The 15,580-nt window shown below is 43.7% G+C and overlaps 1 protein-coding gene across 1 annotated transcript; it reads left to right on the top strand.

The window, feature by feature from the left end:
• Positions 1–5,595: 5,595 nt before the first annotated feature.
• APOH (apolipoprotein H) lies at positions 5,596–14,055 on the top strand. The gene is made up of 8 exons (XM_059485761.1): positions 5,596–5,747; positions 7,121–7,297; positions 8,425–8,521; positions 9,841–9,917; positions 10,519–10,707; positions 11,314–11,493; positions 12,596–12,793; positions 13,628–14,055. Exons 1-8 carry the CDS (start codon positions 5,684–5,686, stop codon positions 13,696–13,698), a joined length of 1,053 nt encoding a protein of 350 aa, XP_059341744.1. The 5' UTR covers positions 5,596–5,683; the 3' UTR covers positions 13,699–14,055.
• Positions 14,056–15,580: the final 1,525 nt, after the last annotated feature.

The raw sequence follows: 15,580 nt of genomic DNA, 5'->3' as shown, positions 1-15,580 counted from the left end.
GCCAGGGCAGGGCTGGACAGAAATCCTCCCCTGGGTCACGCCAGGGTGAGCCTGGACAGGATTCCCTGCTGGAACACGGGGTGGGAAAATGCTAATGACAGTGTGATGTACTCAGTGTAAAGTGCTTTCTGCAGCACTGAGTGCTCCTTGGAGAACCTGCAGCAGATCCTGACCACGCCTGACCTCTCTCCAGCTTGTAAACAAGATGACAACCACAGGCAATACACACATATATACATAAAATAATAATAAAAAAAATAGGTCAGATGCTGCTGATACAGAAATCTGTGGCATTTGGGGTAATAGAAAGTGGAAGAATAATGATGAAGAGAGTCTTGAAAGCTTTGTTGCCAGCTTGCTGGGAGAAGAGAAGCAGTTTGGCTTGAGTGTGGCAAGCACCCTGGCTCTGAGGATTCTCTTTTCACTCCTCCTTTTCTTTTCTCTCTGGTAGCTTCTCCCTGGAATGCACTGAGGGGAAGGCAAAAAGGTGGGACCAGCCAAAAAAAAGGAGAGCAAGTCTGTTCCTCCATGCTGTGCTTTTACACTGACATGTCAAAGTTGTCCCTTGCAGATCTGCTCCCTGCAGATTCAAACTCTCACAGAGAAAAAATTGCCCCTGAGGCTTCATAATTAGACATTCCTGAGGAAGAAATTTAACACAAGATTTTTTTAGACAGCATTTAGATAAATTTATCAGAGGAACAGACTGTTTCACAATATTTGGGTCACAGCAGAACTGTGAGAGAGATTCTCCGGTATTTCTGTGCAGGAAATGAGAAGGCGGAGAGGAGGAAGGAGCTGTAAAATGCTCTCTGGTTTTGTACACTGTGAGTTTAATGTATGTGAAAACTGGAACACCTTCCTGCCTCTGCAGGGGAACACAGGCCTGCTGTCACCTGGAGCACTTGTTAGTGCCGGCCCTCTGACACCTCAGATTCAATGGGGATTTTAATACCCACAGTGGGTGCTTAAAGTGATTTCAGATCCAGGACTAAAATCATAATTATTTTGCTAACTTCAGAAAAAAAAATTTCAGAAACATCAGTGAAAACTAGGAATGCAATTTACCCCTAAATTTTGCTACTGAGTGAAAATAGCATTTTTAAGAATTATATACGCACTGTTTACTTTTTCTGTGCCAAAAACATTCTGTTAGGTCTGTATCTGTTACTACATGTTTACCTCCAACATCAGAGAATCATAGAATGGTTTGGGTTGGAAGACACCTCAAAGATCATCCTGTTCCAACCATGGAACAACATAGGCAGGGACACCTTTCACTAGACCAGGCAATATAAAAATAGAAATAAATTTATTTATATATATATAATATATCACCAGAAAATAATACACTGCAAGTGGATCCTGGTTTCTGGCTGGCTGAACATGGAAACCCAGTCACCAACAGGTGGAACAAGAGAAACAGTGGGAAAAAAGCTGGAATGTGAGTATCTGATCCTTTTGGGAGAAGGATGAGATTGCTGGTCCCATTGCAGCCCCAAAGGCAGCTCTCCTGCCTGGCAGAAATCTGCAGCAAGCAGGGGTTGGCACAAGGGACAGCTGCACTTATCAGAGACACAAGAAATAGTAACTTTCATGTTGCAATTTATTTATTCCAGAGAATAAATGTAAGAGAAAAACAGAATTGTATCAGCTGGAATATCCAAGATATTCACTTCTTTTCCTGTGCCACCCCTCTATTATGACATGTTGATGCAGGGAAAGCAGAATGCCATTTCCAATGGTAAAATTTCCAATGATACCATGTCTGTCTGTGCTGTGCACAAGTCTTGGAAACACTAATAATTGAAATGACAAGAGTTTGGCTGTACAAACACAGCTTTGAAACATTTGTTTAATTGTAAATGCACTCAGGCCTCTCCTTAATTTTCACAGAACTCACAGAATGACCAGGTTGGAAGATACTTTCAAGCCCATCGAGCCCAGCCCAGCCCCAGCCCCTCACCCAAGCCCTGGCCCCCAGTGCCCATCCAGGCTTTGTCAAACACACCCAGGGATGGGGACTGCACCACCTCCCCGGGCAGAACATTCCAGAACTTTATCCCCCTTTCTGTCAAACACTTTTCCCTGCTCTCCAGCCTGTATTTCCCTTGGTGCAGCTGGAGCTGTGTGCTCTGGCTGTGTCAGTGCTGCTGCAGACAGAGCCCAGCCCCAGGTGAGCACGGGCACCTTGCAGGAGCTGTGAGAGTGATGGGGGCACCCCTGAGCCTCCTTTTCTCCAGGATTAACCCCCACAGCTCCCTCAGGGCTTCCTCACAGGGGTTTTGTGTTTTCCCAGCCCCTCTCCAGCCTCTCATTGCCTCCTCTGGATGGGTTTGAGCATCTCAGTGTCCTTCCCAAACCGAGAGACCAGAGCTGGACACAGCACTCCAGGTGTGCCCTCACCAGTGTCCCCAGTCAGCACATTCCTGTTGATTTGAGAAACTCCTGCATGGCTGTGTGATGCATTTGTGGTTGAAGAGAAGCCATAAAATCTCGAGAGCAGAGGGCAGTGCAGACCCAGCCCTCGCTGACCTGCAGGACAGACCCCCAGCAAGTCCATGCCAGGAGCAGAGTGCCACATCCCACAGCGCCAGGAAATGACAGCATCAACCAGAGCAGTGGAACAGCAGGTCAGAGGGAGGACACAAGGTCATTAGCTGGGAACTGTCACCTCACTGCCCCTCGGCCTGCCTGGTCCTTGAAAACTTCCTGCATAATAACTCCAGGGGAGGCCAATTCCAGTCAAAAGCCTTTGCTTATCTTATTATCTTGTGTCCCAATTATTATAATGTCTTTTCCTACTGTCCTGACAGGTCCAGTTGATCCTGCTGTCAGTGGACAATGCTGCTGCACAGATTGCTCTCATCATCAGTTTTCTTTTATTTTTCTCTATTTTTTCCTCTTTCTTTTTCATTTTCACCTTCACTTTCAAGGCCTTTTCTGGCTTATCCTCTTCCTCTGTCCTGTTCCTTGCAGAAACCCTTTTGATCACCCAGCAATGCCAGTCTCCATCATTTAATTGCTGTCTTTTCAAACATTCACTCTGGATCTCTGCTTTGCTGCCCTTCACATTTTAGCAGGGCAGCACCACTTCTGCAAAGGGAGTTTGTTCACATCCTCCTGCGTGTTCTCCCTTCAGGCTGTGTTAGCACAACCCCAGGTAACCATGAGACTGCTGGGACACTGATCTGGCTCCCACCACGCTGGCTGATATCCCCTCAGAGTGTTCCTGCACTGCTTTCTCTGCTTGCAGCTGCCATTTCTTTCCTTAGGATATTTTTTTTATTATCTGGTCAGAGACCACCACACTGCTCTGTGTTTATGAGGACTCTGATAAAACCAAATTCTGCTTCATTCTTTGGTTTGCAGGAGCTGTGATATTAAATAGCTGACATGTGAAAGGAGTGGGCTGGATTTGATGGAAGATCACCTGATGTATATAATTGCACACAAGCACAATCACAGCAAGAACTGGGTCGGTTTTGCTCAAGCTGTGCCAAGGTGAACCCGTATGATAATTGTCACATTTTCATAGAATCATAGAACCAAAAAATCATAGAATCACGGGATGGTATGGGTTGGAAGGACCTTGAGGATCATCTCATCCACCTTCCACTGTCCTGGGCTGCTCCACCCTGGCCTTGGGCACTGCCAGGGATCCAGGGGCAGTCACAACTGCTCTGGGCACCTGTGCCAGGGCCTGCCCATCCTCACAGCCAGGAATTCCTTCCCAGTCTCCCATCCAGCCCTGCCCTCTGGCAGTGGGAGCCATTCCCTGTGTCCTGTCCCTCCATCCCTGTCTCCAGTCCCTCTCCAGCTCTCCTGCAGCTCCTTAAGGCCCTGCAAGGAGCTCTGAGGTTTCTCTGGATCCTTCTCCTCTCCAGGTGAGCACCCCCAGCTCTGCCAGCCTGGCTTAGAGCAGAGGAGCTCCAGCCTCGTGATTAACTCAGCGTCCTTCTCCAATTCTGGAACACACGCAGTTATTTGTAGCATACTTTCAGATGTTTCTCATGGCAGAGAAATAAGTTTTCAACAAGAATCACAACATTGGCAGTTACTATGCACTTCTACACATAAATATTCATTCCTCTGTCCCTTTCACATGCAGTTTTAAATCTCAGTGTTGAAAGAGGTAAAGTTTTCACGCAGGAAATGGATGAGAAATGAATGTGCAGGTAATTTAACTCTTTTTTCTCTGGTTTTTAGTACAGAAAACTTTGGAATGCCCGGTCCAAGGCAGAGCGCGCTGCGCCCCCTGCTGCTCATAGCCGGAACTGCGTGGGAGCGACGCCGAAATGCCCCAAATTGTTCCCGTCCGTTCCCGGTGTTCAAACACAGAAAAGGACAAAATCCAAATATCGGGCAGATCTACAGAAGGATTTAAACCAGAGGAAATAAAGGTTATTAAAGCAGAGTGCCTTGAAGGGAAATGCTCCTTGTGAAAGAGAGGAGGAAAAAGCAGGCTGTGACAAATGGAAAAATTATCTGATGTAAATACAGAAAATGAAGTCAATCTTTTTCTGTTGGTTTAGCAGTGGTACTTTGCCCTTCGGCACTGTGTATTTGGTAAATAGTCTGAGCAGGACATTCACAGCGTTTTCTTTCTGAGAAGAATAGCATGTTCCCAATTGTTTAATGTTGTGGCTAAAATTCATGTTTCAAATGCAAACAAAGAAATTTCATAAAACATAAATAAACAAACTATTAGAGATCCCAGCAGTAAGAGCTTGACATAACCCAACTTCTCTCAGAGCTTCAAATGTCCCTCACTCCCCCTCGCAGGCTGTGAGTCAGCAGGGGAGGAGGATACTTAGATTAGAAACACCAAACTGTGGAACAATCATTACACAAATGTTATTTTGGTTGCTCTTCAGATGCTCCTGCAGTTAAAATCTGCTAAATTAGGAGAACTGCAGTGATCAGAACCTCAGCTGATACCTGTCAAGTTCTGACTTGATGCCCCAAACTTGCAGTGCCACAACAAGGCTTTATGCCACCCAGAAATCTGATTTATGACCCCCTTGTCACAAATAAGAAGAGGAATATCATTTCAGCCTTCCTGCAGAGCTGGCACTGAGCGCTGTCTCTGCTGCCTTTGGTTAACTGGTAATTGGAAGACAACAGGAATCAGATCAAAAGGGACCCTGAAGTCCCAAGTTTCAGGCCAGATCATCATCTGTGCAAACTGGCGTGAGGTTGGTACCTCACTGGGGGCACATTCCAATACCAATGCCACTCCAAAATGGATCATTTTGCCTTGGAATGATTTTGCTATAACTGTCAGGAGTCTTTGGTGCACAGAAATGTCCACGCTCCAGTGACAAACACGAGCCTCGGAGTGACAGTTCTATTATTCAACCCAATTTTGCATTCCGAATATCCTCATCCTCTACAGATGCTGAGAATACTGTTTTCCCCATCACCATGGGTCCCAGCAGGAGATGCTCTGCAGAAACAGCCAGAGAGGAGCAGAAATTGCCATCTGAATCCCTGCATTATGCCCCCGGAGCAACATGTGACGCTTGTTTCAGCCTTTATTAGCAGAGACACAAGGAAGCTTTTATCTTCTGTTTACTGGGACGGGAATAAACACAAGGAGTTAATATGTAACCATCCTTTTGTGGGTTTTTAAGGGCAGAGCCGCGGCCTGGGGGCACTCGGGACGTCGGGGACTGGCAGGATGCATCCCCTGGCACTGCTCGGGTGCCTGGTGGCTCTGAGCCACTGCGCCCTGGCGACCAAAGGTGAGTGCCTTCCACCTCCTGGACAGCCCATCCTGGGGTGGGAATGGGGGAAACTGGAGAAAACAACGGGATTTTAAAGCCTCTGATAATCCTGGTCAAGTGTTTAGAACAGGGCTTTTCCCTGAGAGGTTTTCATCTCTTTTCGCTTTCTGTTCTTCCCTCTGTCTCTTCCTGTGGTGAGTGGCTGTGTGCAAAAGCATCAAATGAAAGACAGCACAAGAAATGCAGACAGATGTTGTGGGACCCAGCTGCCTGGGTGCCAGGGGGGAACTGTGTGTGCCAGGAATTAACCTGCTCCATCCCTGCTCACCCCTCCATGCCCGCACAGCTCCTGCTTTGCTTTTCTCCTCCTATCCCCCACACCCAGAGCTCTGAGCACTGTCTCCTCTCCCTTCCCTGTGTTTGCCATTTATTTCTCCACGCTGAGCTCCCTGTCCCTCTGGCTGTCCCCTGGATGGCAGCAGGAGCCTCTGTCCATGTCCTCAGCAGGAGCTCAGGCTGCACCCTCCGTTCCTCCCTCGCTGTTCCCTCCTGTTCTCACCCTCTGGCTGATGAGCTGCTCCTGCTGTCACGGTGCTAGAGCTGTTTGCAAAGCAGAGCTGGCTCATGGAACAGAGGGTCTACCCCAGTGAACAGAAAAGTTGGGGGAAAAAAGGAATTTAATTGTAAGAAGAAATACCTGATTTCAGGCTGACTCCCTCCAAACGGATTTGGATTAAAAATGAAAGGCATTTCTTTGCTTCTAAGTTATTCTCACCCTGTTTTGTCCAAGGCAATTTACTGTAATTAAATCCACAGAATCACAGAATCCCCAGGTTGTCAGAGACCTTCAAGGTCATCGAGTCCAACCCAGCCCCAGCCCCTCACCCAAGCCCTGGCCCCCAGTGCCCATCCAGGCTTTGTCAAACACACCCAGGGATGGGGACTGCACCACCTCCCCGGGCAGAACATTCCAGAACTTTATTACTCTTTCTGTAAAAACCTTTTTCCTGATATCTAACCTGTATTTCCCTTGGTGCAGCTTGACTCAATTTGTGCACCACCTTCATAAATAAATATTTTGGAGGAAAAGTAAATTTTAGTTTAAACAGTGATACCAAATCTAACTGGGACCATTGGTAGGGCTGCTGAGGAGAAGAAGAACACCACATTTTTTTCTGGCTAATACTTATGGCAGCCATCAGCTGCCTCAGGAAGAAAAAAGCTCAGGGCAGGGAGATTCTATAACTCATAACAATAGAGAATCCTCTGCCTCAAAGTGGGAAATCAAAACAACTCCAGTTTGCTAACTGGAGAACCTGCAGCAGGTCCTGACCACGCCTGACCTCTCTCCAACTTGTAAACAAAACCTCTTGTGAATTCCTTTCCTCCAGTGTGTCCTAGGCCACCAGAAGTGTTGTTTGCCACCCTCAATGTAGACAAAAAGGTGTATGAAGTGGGTGAGGAAGTGGAGTACACCTGCCGGCCGGGGTTCATGCCCAACAGCGGGCAGAGGAAGTACACGTGCCTGCCGACGGGCAAGTGGGCCTTCAACACCCTGCTCTGCCTCCGTGAGTACCAGCACCTCCTGCCCCTGTGGGCACGGACCTGAAAGGGCATTTCACCATCCACAGGACGAATTGGATGGATTTCAGCAGGTCTCTCTCCACTGGTTCTTCCCTCTCTTGTTGGAGGACAGCAGCGTGTGGAAGAGGGGAGGTGATGGAAAGGATCTTCCCATCTGTGTCCCACCCCTGCCCTTCAGCCCCAGCTCTCAGTGTAACAGAAATTACACTAGGGCTGTGTCGCAGACATCCTTTCACTAAAAATCCTTGCTTAGGGTTTTTTTTTCTTTCTGAGGAACTGAGGCCTCAGAAACAAAATGTAAACAATGGTTATCTGCTGCTGTGGGATGCAACAAGTGGATCTGTGATCGGTCTCATGTGGATATTTGGATTTAGTGACCTGTCATGGCAGAGCTGGCTCTCACTCTCTGTCCGAGCCAGCTGCCTTTGTTATCATTCTTTTCCATTCTATTCTTAGCTTGCCTGCTGAGAGGAAACCTTTCTTTCTATTCTTTTTAGTATAGTTATAATGTAATATGTACATATCATAACATAATAAATCAAGCCTTCTGAAATATGGAGTCAAATCCACGTCTCTTCCCTCATCCAAGAACCCCTGTGACCACTATCACAGGGCTGGATTTTCACTGGAAACTTTTGACCCAACGCTTCAGGGTCTGAGTTTCTTCAGCATTTTAATACCAGCAGAAGTTCTGTCCATATGTAGGACACATTTTTCATTCCCAAATGTCACATACACAGATGGGGATGGAGACTGGAGCAGGACAGGAGGAACCTTCATCCACCCCACCCCTGCAGTGCTCATTCTCTAACAACATGTGCTGCTTCATAGCCCCTGCATTTATTGCATCCTCAGATGCATTCCCATCATTTCATTGCAGACAACTTACATTCCTCAGGCAATCGAGTGTTAAAAATATTTAATCCCAAAAACTTGTATTTTGATAGAAATGTAGAACAGCCAGACTTGTGGAATGTAATACATGGGAGTGGAGAAATGTGAAAGACACCAGGATGAACTTTTATGATCTACCTATTCCCACTATAATGAAATTATTATTATGTCATGCCTCATGAAATAACATGATCTGTTTTTAATATTTAATAAACAGCAAAGAGATGCCCCCCTCCTCCACCCCTGCAGAATGGGAAAATGGATTTTGAAGAGTTTCAGTACCAGAGCACTGTAACTTTTTCATGCGATCCAGGGTAAGTGTTCCCTTCCTCATGCTGCTAAATAAACAGCATAAATCACATTGTAGTATCACCCACTGCCATACTGTAAGACAGAGAACATTAAAAACTGCACATAAATCTCATCTACATTTCAGAAATCATTAAAAAAAAAGCTTGTCTGGTGATCTACCTCTGCTCAGTCTTGGCTATAACATTATGGAGCTTTGCTACTCCAAAGAAAAGTCTTACAAATACAGAAACCACCAAAATAGCAGAGATTTTATGCAAAAAATTTATTCTGGACTGCTTTCCCCTGCTTTTCAAATCCTCTTATTGCATCATGAGATGGAATCCTACAGCAGAGAGTAGATAATCTCCATCAAAGTTATGCTGTTGGGCTCTGAGGACTGGAAATTGTGTTTCTATGCCTTTCCAAGCTCAGTAAATGAAAACAAGAGGTAATCTTATCTTACCTTCAGTAAATTCACTTTTTCTCAGGGATATTCATTAGCTTTAGGAAAAAGAATGAATTTAAAAAGTAGTTATGGCAAATGTAGGGAAGCATTTGATAGCAGCATGTATTTAATTGTACTTGGGCAATTAATGGCAAATCAGGGCTTACCTGGAAGGGCACAGGTGAGACACAGCCTAAAGCTCACTGAAAAGTGTCAACAGCCTCAACAACCTCCTTCTGTAAAAAAGCAGCAAGATAAGGAATAAATAAATTCAACTGTGGCACCAAGTGTAGTAATGGGACTTGATTTGGTTTTGTTAATTCTAATTTACTGGTTTTCAGCTGTGTGATATTGAAATGCCAGACTCATTATGAGTATTTCTTTAAAACTCAGAGTAGATGCTATTTGTGTGAATACAGAGGACAGGAGAAAAGTGTGTAATGTGCATATGGAAATTGAAATGTCTAGGATTAAAATATAACAATGCACCTCAATGACTTTAGTTCTTAAGAGCACCGAATTCTTTCCAATATTTGGTCCTAATTGCCATAATTAACTGGGAACTGCTCCCAGGAAACCATACCATTTGCATGAGCAATCACAGATCAATATTTGCTGTTTACATCCATCCATAGCATTAATCAGTTGTAGAAATTAATATGTAAAACAATATAAAGTTGAAACAACAAAACATCTTGTTGTACCAAGCTTTCTGCCTGGGTCTTTGCAATATTTGGATATTGTCAGTTTTTCAGATCTGATTCTAAACTTCCTTTGAGATCAGGAACTGTTGAACTAGAGAAGGATTTCAGAGCTGGATTCTTCATTCTGTTTATGAGAAATGGCAGATCTTTGATTGATCCCCCTGCTCTGATAACCTGGTCTGTTTGTTTCCAGCTACAACCTTGTTGGGTCAAGAACGAGCCAGTGCATGGCAGATGGAAAGTGGACTGGAACTTTTCCCCAGTGTCAACGTATGTGTTTCAATAAAAAATAAATATCCTTATTCTTATTCCAGAAATATTCCTTTGCATTGCTCAGAATTATATATACTCTTATTCAGAAGTCTTCTCTAGTGCTGTGCAAAAGCTGGTTGGGAAAAATCAAGCAGAATGCTGCATATTTGGTTTTCTATGTGTGGGTTTTAGAGAAATACAGTTGAAAGGTCTGAACAAAAGGTCGGGATCAGGGATGCTATTTACAGCTGGAGGTAAGATGCTTATCCACTCAAATTCCTCCTCCCTGTGTATAAAAAGAGGATATTGTCACGCCTTTGTACTTATGCAGGGTTTTGCCATAACCTATCCTGCAAAAACACTTGACTGAAAAGCAGTAATATTAGCTGAAAAATCCAGCAAAAATCATGAATTCCATACTCTGAGGCCCCTCTGACACTTTTAACTTAAATTATATTTTGCCAGCTGTTATTCCACGTGGGTTCATTTAGTCATAAGAATGTTGCTCCTCTGATTCCACAATTATTTGATCGTTAAGATTTAATTTTCTGAATGATTTTTTTTCTTTTTGAATGCTTTAAACCTTTTTCTGAATTTTCTGAATTTTGTTCTTTTGTAGCTGTGACTTGTGCACCTCCCTCGCTCTCAGAATTTGGGGTCATCTCTTTCCGTCGCCTACATCCTGGAAATGTCTCTCATTTCCTGGACACAATCCAGTTTGAATGTGTCCCTCCTCTTGCCCTGATTGGGAATGAGACAGCCACCTGCATGGCCAATGGCACCTGGAGCAGCATTCCAGTGTGCAAGGGTGAGTAACTCACTTTTATCCATATTCCTGAGAATTGCAGATACAAAACTAAATGAACAACAAAATTGTAATTTATTTTTTTTTATAACTGTAATTACAAACATACAGCACAATTCCTCTGCAGCTGAATTCTGCAATCATTGAGGCTTGTGGATCAAGGAGATTGCTAACCCATGGCACGTAACATGGGATTGACAAAACATTTGGTGCAGGTGTAAAGGTTATATAAACAAACCCTGCTAAACATGGTGCAAAGTGGGCAACCTGAGCCTGGCCTCCAGTGTGCAGCCAACACTGGATTCTAAGTGCTCAGATTCACCTAAGAAACAGCCAACCTTACCCTCAGTCCTAAAGACTTCCCTGCTTTTATTTAAATTACACCACGTTTAAGTCATGTTATAACCGCAGATTGCAACGGATGTGTATTTAAAACAAGTAATGTTTATTTATTTGTTGTGGTTTTGAAGCTGTCTTTCCCCTGGCTGCGTTTCCTGTGAAAGACACTGCAATGACCCTCTGTGAAACTTTTTGTCCATTTTTCAGGTTTGTAGTTGTATTTTTGACCTGTGACACTGCTAAAGCTTTGTGTTTGGTTTTGTCCCCCAGCTGTCACCTGCCCCACTCCGATAGGAATAGAGAATGGGTTTATAGAGTTTGCAGTGCGCAGAACCTACCACTACAACGAGAGCGTCAGCTTCGGCTGCCAGCCCGGCTTCGTCATGGAGGGACCCAAACGCTCCCGCTGCGAGAGCACTGGGAACTGGTCCACAAAGCCAGTCTGCAGAGGTGAGCACCCCCGTGCCCAGAAACAGGGAACAAACTGAGCTCCTCCGCCTGACCCCTGCTCTGCCTGTGGAGCTGTCACTTCGCGGGACTTCTGCTGGTCACAGTGACCCCGAGAGGGGTTGGAAAGTCTCTTTTTCCAGCCCGGCAGTCGAAGAAGGAGAACTCTTCTATTCTCAGAACTCTTCGGTTCTCATTCTCAAGGTTGTTTATTGTTTCTTATCTATAAAATTCTTCCTCTGGCCTGCTGAGGTCTGTTCAGTAGGTCAGACAGAGGCACACTGTGTGTTATCTTTCTATACTAAAAACTACGTATATTATATATATGTATATTATTTACCATAACTTCCCAATACCTATCACCTATGTTAGAAAGTGAGCTTCTACTCTGAACCAATCCAAAAGTGCCACCATCACAGCAGGAGATGGAGGCCAAGAAGAAGAAGGAGAAAGGCTGGACACGCCCAGATCCCTCCATCTTGACTCCTGAACCCCCATTCTAAAAACCCCAAAAAATCTATTTTTCACCCCGTGACAAACTAACTATTAGTCTACTTAGACTTTTGTGGCTTGCAGATCCTCATATAAGGTTGTATTTTTTTTCATGGGTCATAATCAAAGTCACAGCAGTCTCGGGCTCTGTGCCAGGGTCTCTGAGCCCCCTGACAGGGGTTTGGGCAATCCAGGACAGCCAGAGGGATGTCCTGAATTCCAACAGTCACTCCTTTGTGCAAGAGCACGAAAGGAAGCCAAAAAAAGGAATTGCAAGGGCCTGATAATATCTCTCCCAACACTGAATGTTGTATGACATTGATGTATCTGGATTGATTTCAATAATCAGCCATGTAACTTTATTCTGTCTGAGCATTTCCTCTCCTCTTCCTATTTCATGTCATTAGAAATTACACTGAGGCTGGATTTTCACTGGAAACTTTTGACCCTATGCTTCAGGGTCTGAATTTCTTCAGCATTTTCATACCAGCAGAAGTTCTGTCCATATGTGAGACACATTTTTCATTCCCAAATGTCACATACACAGAATTCTGCTGGCATCTGATCTACCCCCTTTCCAAACCTGCTCCTTATAACTGGATTTTTTTTCCAGCACCATGTAAAATACCAGTTAAGAAAGCTGTAGTATTGTACAATGGAGAGAAGAAGAGAGTTCAGAACGACCTGAAGGATGGCATTCTGCACGGGGAAACTGTCTCCTTCTTCTGCAAGAACAAGGAAAAATCCTGTGCCTACACTGTGGATGTGGCATGTGTGGATGGCAACTTCACCCTCCCTGCCTGCTTTAAAGGTATGAGCCAGGCTGCCCACAAACCAGCTCCTGGTGGGGGAATTACAACTGCTTCATGTGGGGGACAATGTCATAATTCATCCTCAAGCCCTACTTGAGTGGCTATTTGAATTCCTGGGTGTTTGAGTTATTGGGCATTCTGGAAGAAAATGGCCTGAGGAGAGAATGCTCAGCAAGGATTTTCCTTTGGTTGTGTCAGAGACCTGCTTTCATTCCTGTCCTGTTCTAGAAAATGTTACTTGAAGATGTTACTAGCCCAAAGAAAAGGCCATATGTGAAGTATTCTGGGATTTCCCAAATCCTTGGATCAGCACCTTCTTTAGTGACAAATAGCCTCAACACTACTGCAGGTTTGAGAACCTGACATATTCCCTCTTATTCTGGTGGATTATTCCCCACCTTGTGCTGATCAGGAAAGCACTTTGCACCAAGAGTGTTGAAAAGCAGCTGAGAGCTGTGGGGAGGAGTTGATGCTGGAGGAAAAGCTTCACAGGCACTCAGGCTTTTAGAATAAATAAACAGACATTACCAACTTTGCTAGCCAGAGGAAATGTTTCACACTTGTTTTGTCAATATTCCTTGCATAGGATTTTCCTTGTAAGTTTTAGTTTCATTTCTAAGCAAAGGAAAAGCACAGCCTGTCCATGATGAAAACATCTCTCCTCACATTTGGCTTCTGATGTACGAAGCTCAGCTTTATTAAGATAGAAAATAAAAGTGCATTTCTTCCAACAGTTTCACTATGATGCAAAGATTGACTGCTCACCTCGCTGTTGTATTCAGCTGTCACATGTTGTAAGAAATTAACCCAAGTTCTTCACTTGTCTCCAACAGAACGTGGCTTTTTCTCAGCTCTGGTGAAGAAAGACCCTTCAGAGATGAAAGCCTGTGAAGATGAAGCCTGAAGCAGAGAAATAACCCAGTACTAAATTTCTGCCTTACTGAGACAGAACATTCCATATACAAGAGGAAAACTTAGGTCCTGTGAGTGTAATTTGGGTCATGTAAATGTAACTCAGGTCCTGTAAGTGTAAATTTCCAGGTGAACTCTGGAACCTGTGAATGCTTACTTCCCTCCCACCATCCCCTCCAGTCTCTTCCACAAGCTACAACACATCATTTCAGCCATTAACTTCCACTCTCCTGTCTCTGCCTTCTTCCAAATCCCTGCACTAGTGCTTCTCTCCATATTTCCAACATTTATGCAGCTGTAAATGACCTCCTCAATAGCAGTTGCTTTACAATAAAGTGATTTTCAGCCACTAGTGTGTTCTTATTTAATATTACCTAATCATCAATCAGATCCTTTAGCTCTAGACTGATTTATAGCAAGAGCCCTTAATCATTAGTAATTACTGGGTTCTGATTCCATTACCACTCCCCTGTGACAGGGAGTGGACCTTTAATTATAAACAGACAGAGGCCATGAGCCTGGGATTTTCCAGAATTTACGTAAGTAGAAAGACTGAGATTTCTAAATGAGTTTAGAAGCCAAGAATCCAACCATCATTTAAACATCAACAGCATCAGATAAAGTGTTTTTTAATATTGCTTAAAAAAAATTGCTTCAGTTAGTAAGACTATTTACGTTTTAGAGAATCTAACTTCACCTGCAACTGTTTTAAACCACTGTTAATTTTTACCTCTGTTTCAATATTACACAACATAATTGCTTCAGTTTTGGGTTTTTTTGTTGTTGTTTTTTTTTAAAGAGAACTGTACACGATTGAGCAACAGTTCTGATCTCTGATCATTAAGTAGCTCTGAAGTAAACTGTATTTTTAATTTGATTTATGATACATGCAGCTTACTGGTATGATCCAGTCTGGCAAGTTTTGTGCTTATGTCTGTATTTTCATTCAGAAAAAGTAATTATAATTTCAACATACTAGAAAGTGATACAGAAATATTTGTGGTACACTTACAATAAATTGTCATGAGTCATACAGGGTTCCCTCTGCAGTTTAAAAGCCTTTTCTTTGACAAAAAGCATGAGCTCCACAGTAAGTAATAATCCACTGCAGAACATTTAAAATGACCATTTAACATTAAGATCAAGCTACTTGTAAGATGGTAGAGCTACCATTAAAGAATTCTAAACATATTCTAATTATAATTTTTCTTTTTTTTTTTTTTTTTTTGTAAGGCTGCATATGAATATTTTAATAGCATGACTGATGTAATTCATCCTTATGCTTCCTATTTTTAAGGAGAGATTGAAGCAGCTATTATTAAGTATTTAGTACTTTGTACTCAGCAATAATTTATTTTTTTATGCAGAGACAGACAAATTCATGCTGGCAACTGAATATTGGTGCAGTGTGTGCCATATTTTGGTTGAACACATTTAGGTGGGATCCTCAAATGAAGTTTGCAGGCCAAGGTACCCATAAGTCCTTCTAACACATGCACAGCTCAGCTGGAAGGAGCCAATGAATTTGGAAATCCAGTGTAAATGTGGTGTGGATCCATCTCTGGGATCAGGATGTTCAGGACAGTTGCTGAGATACCAAACACAGTTTAATATTAACTCGTGTGTCACAGCAAACCCTGTGAAGTTGGCATGAGCAAACTGCCACCCAAATGCAGCTTGCCCCTGGAATGCCTTGTGTTTTGCACAAAAAACAGCTGCCCCAGGAAAAATGAGGTTTTTCTCAGGAAATTTTCCCAGTTCTACTTACCCATACAGCAGAATAATGACTGAACAAATCAGCTGGCCCTGCTTCCTCACTGGATGTGAAGCACTGGAATACTTGAAAGGATCACCCTTAGGAGCCGATGTTCATA

Source organism: Ammospiza nelsoni, chromosome 19 (genome assembly GCF_027579445.1).
Source record: "Ammospiza nelsoni isolate bAmmNel1 chromosome 19, bAmmNel1.pri, whole genome shotgun sequence".
NCBI classification, from domain to species: domain Eukaryota; kingdom Metazoa; phylum Chordata; class Aves; order Passeriformes; family Passerellidae; genus Ammospiza; species Ammospiza nelsoni.
The sequence above is the reverse complement of the archived record's forward strand: the minus strand, read 5'-3'. Positions and strand labels throughout refer to the sequence as shown.

Bases quoted from the DNA above. Each gene is read 5' to 3' on its own strand.
- APOH (XM_059485761.1), top strand. From the start codon at position 5,684: ATGCATCCCCTGGCACTGCTCGGGTGCCTGGTGGCTCTGAGCCACTGC. The intron at 8,522-9,840 runs GTAAGTGTTCCC...GTTTGTTTCCAG, and splicing joins ACTTTTTCATGCGATCCAGG to CTACAACCTTGTTGGGTCAA. The intron at 11,494-12,595 runs GTGAGCACCCCC...TTTTTTTTCCAG, and splicing joins CACAAAGCCAGTCTGCAGAG to CACCATGTAAAATACCAGTT.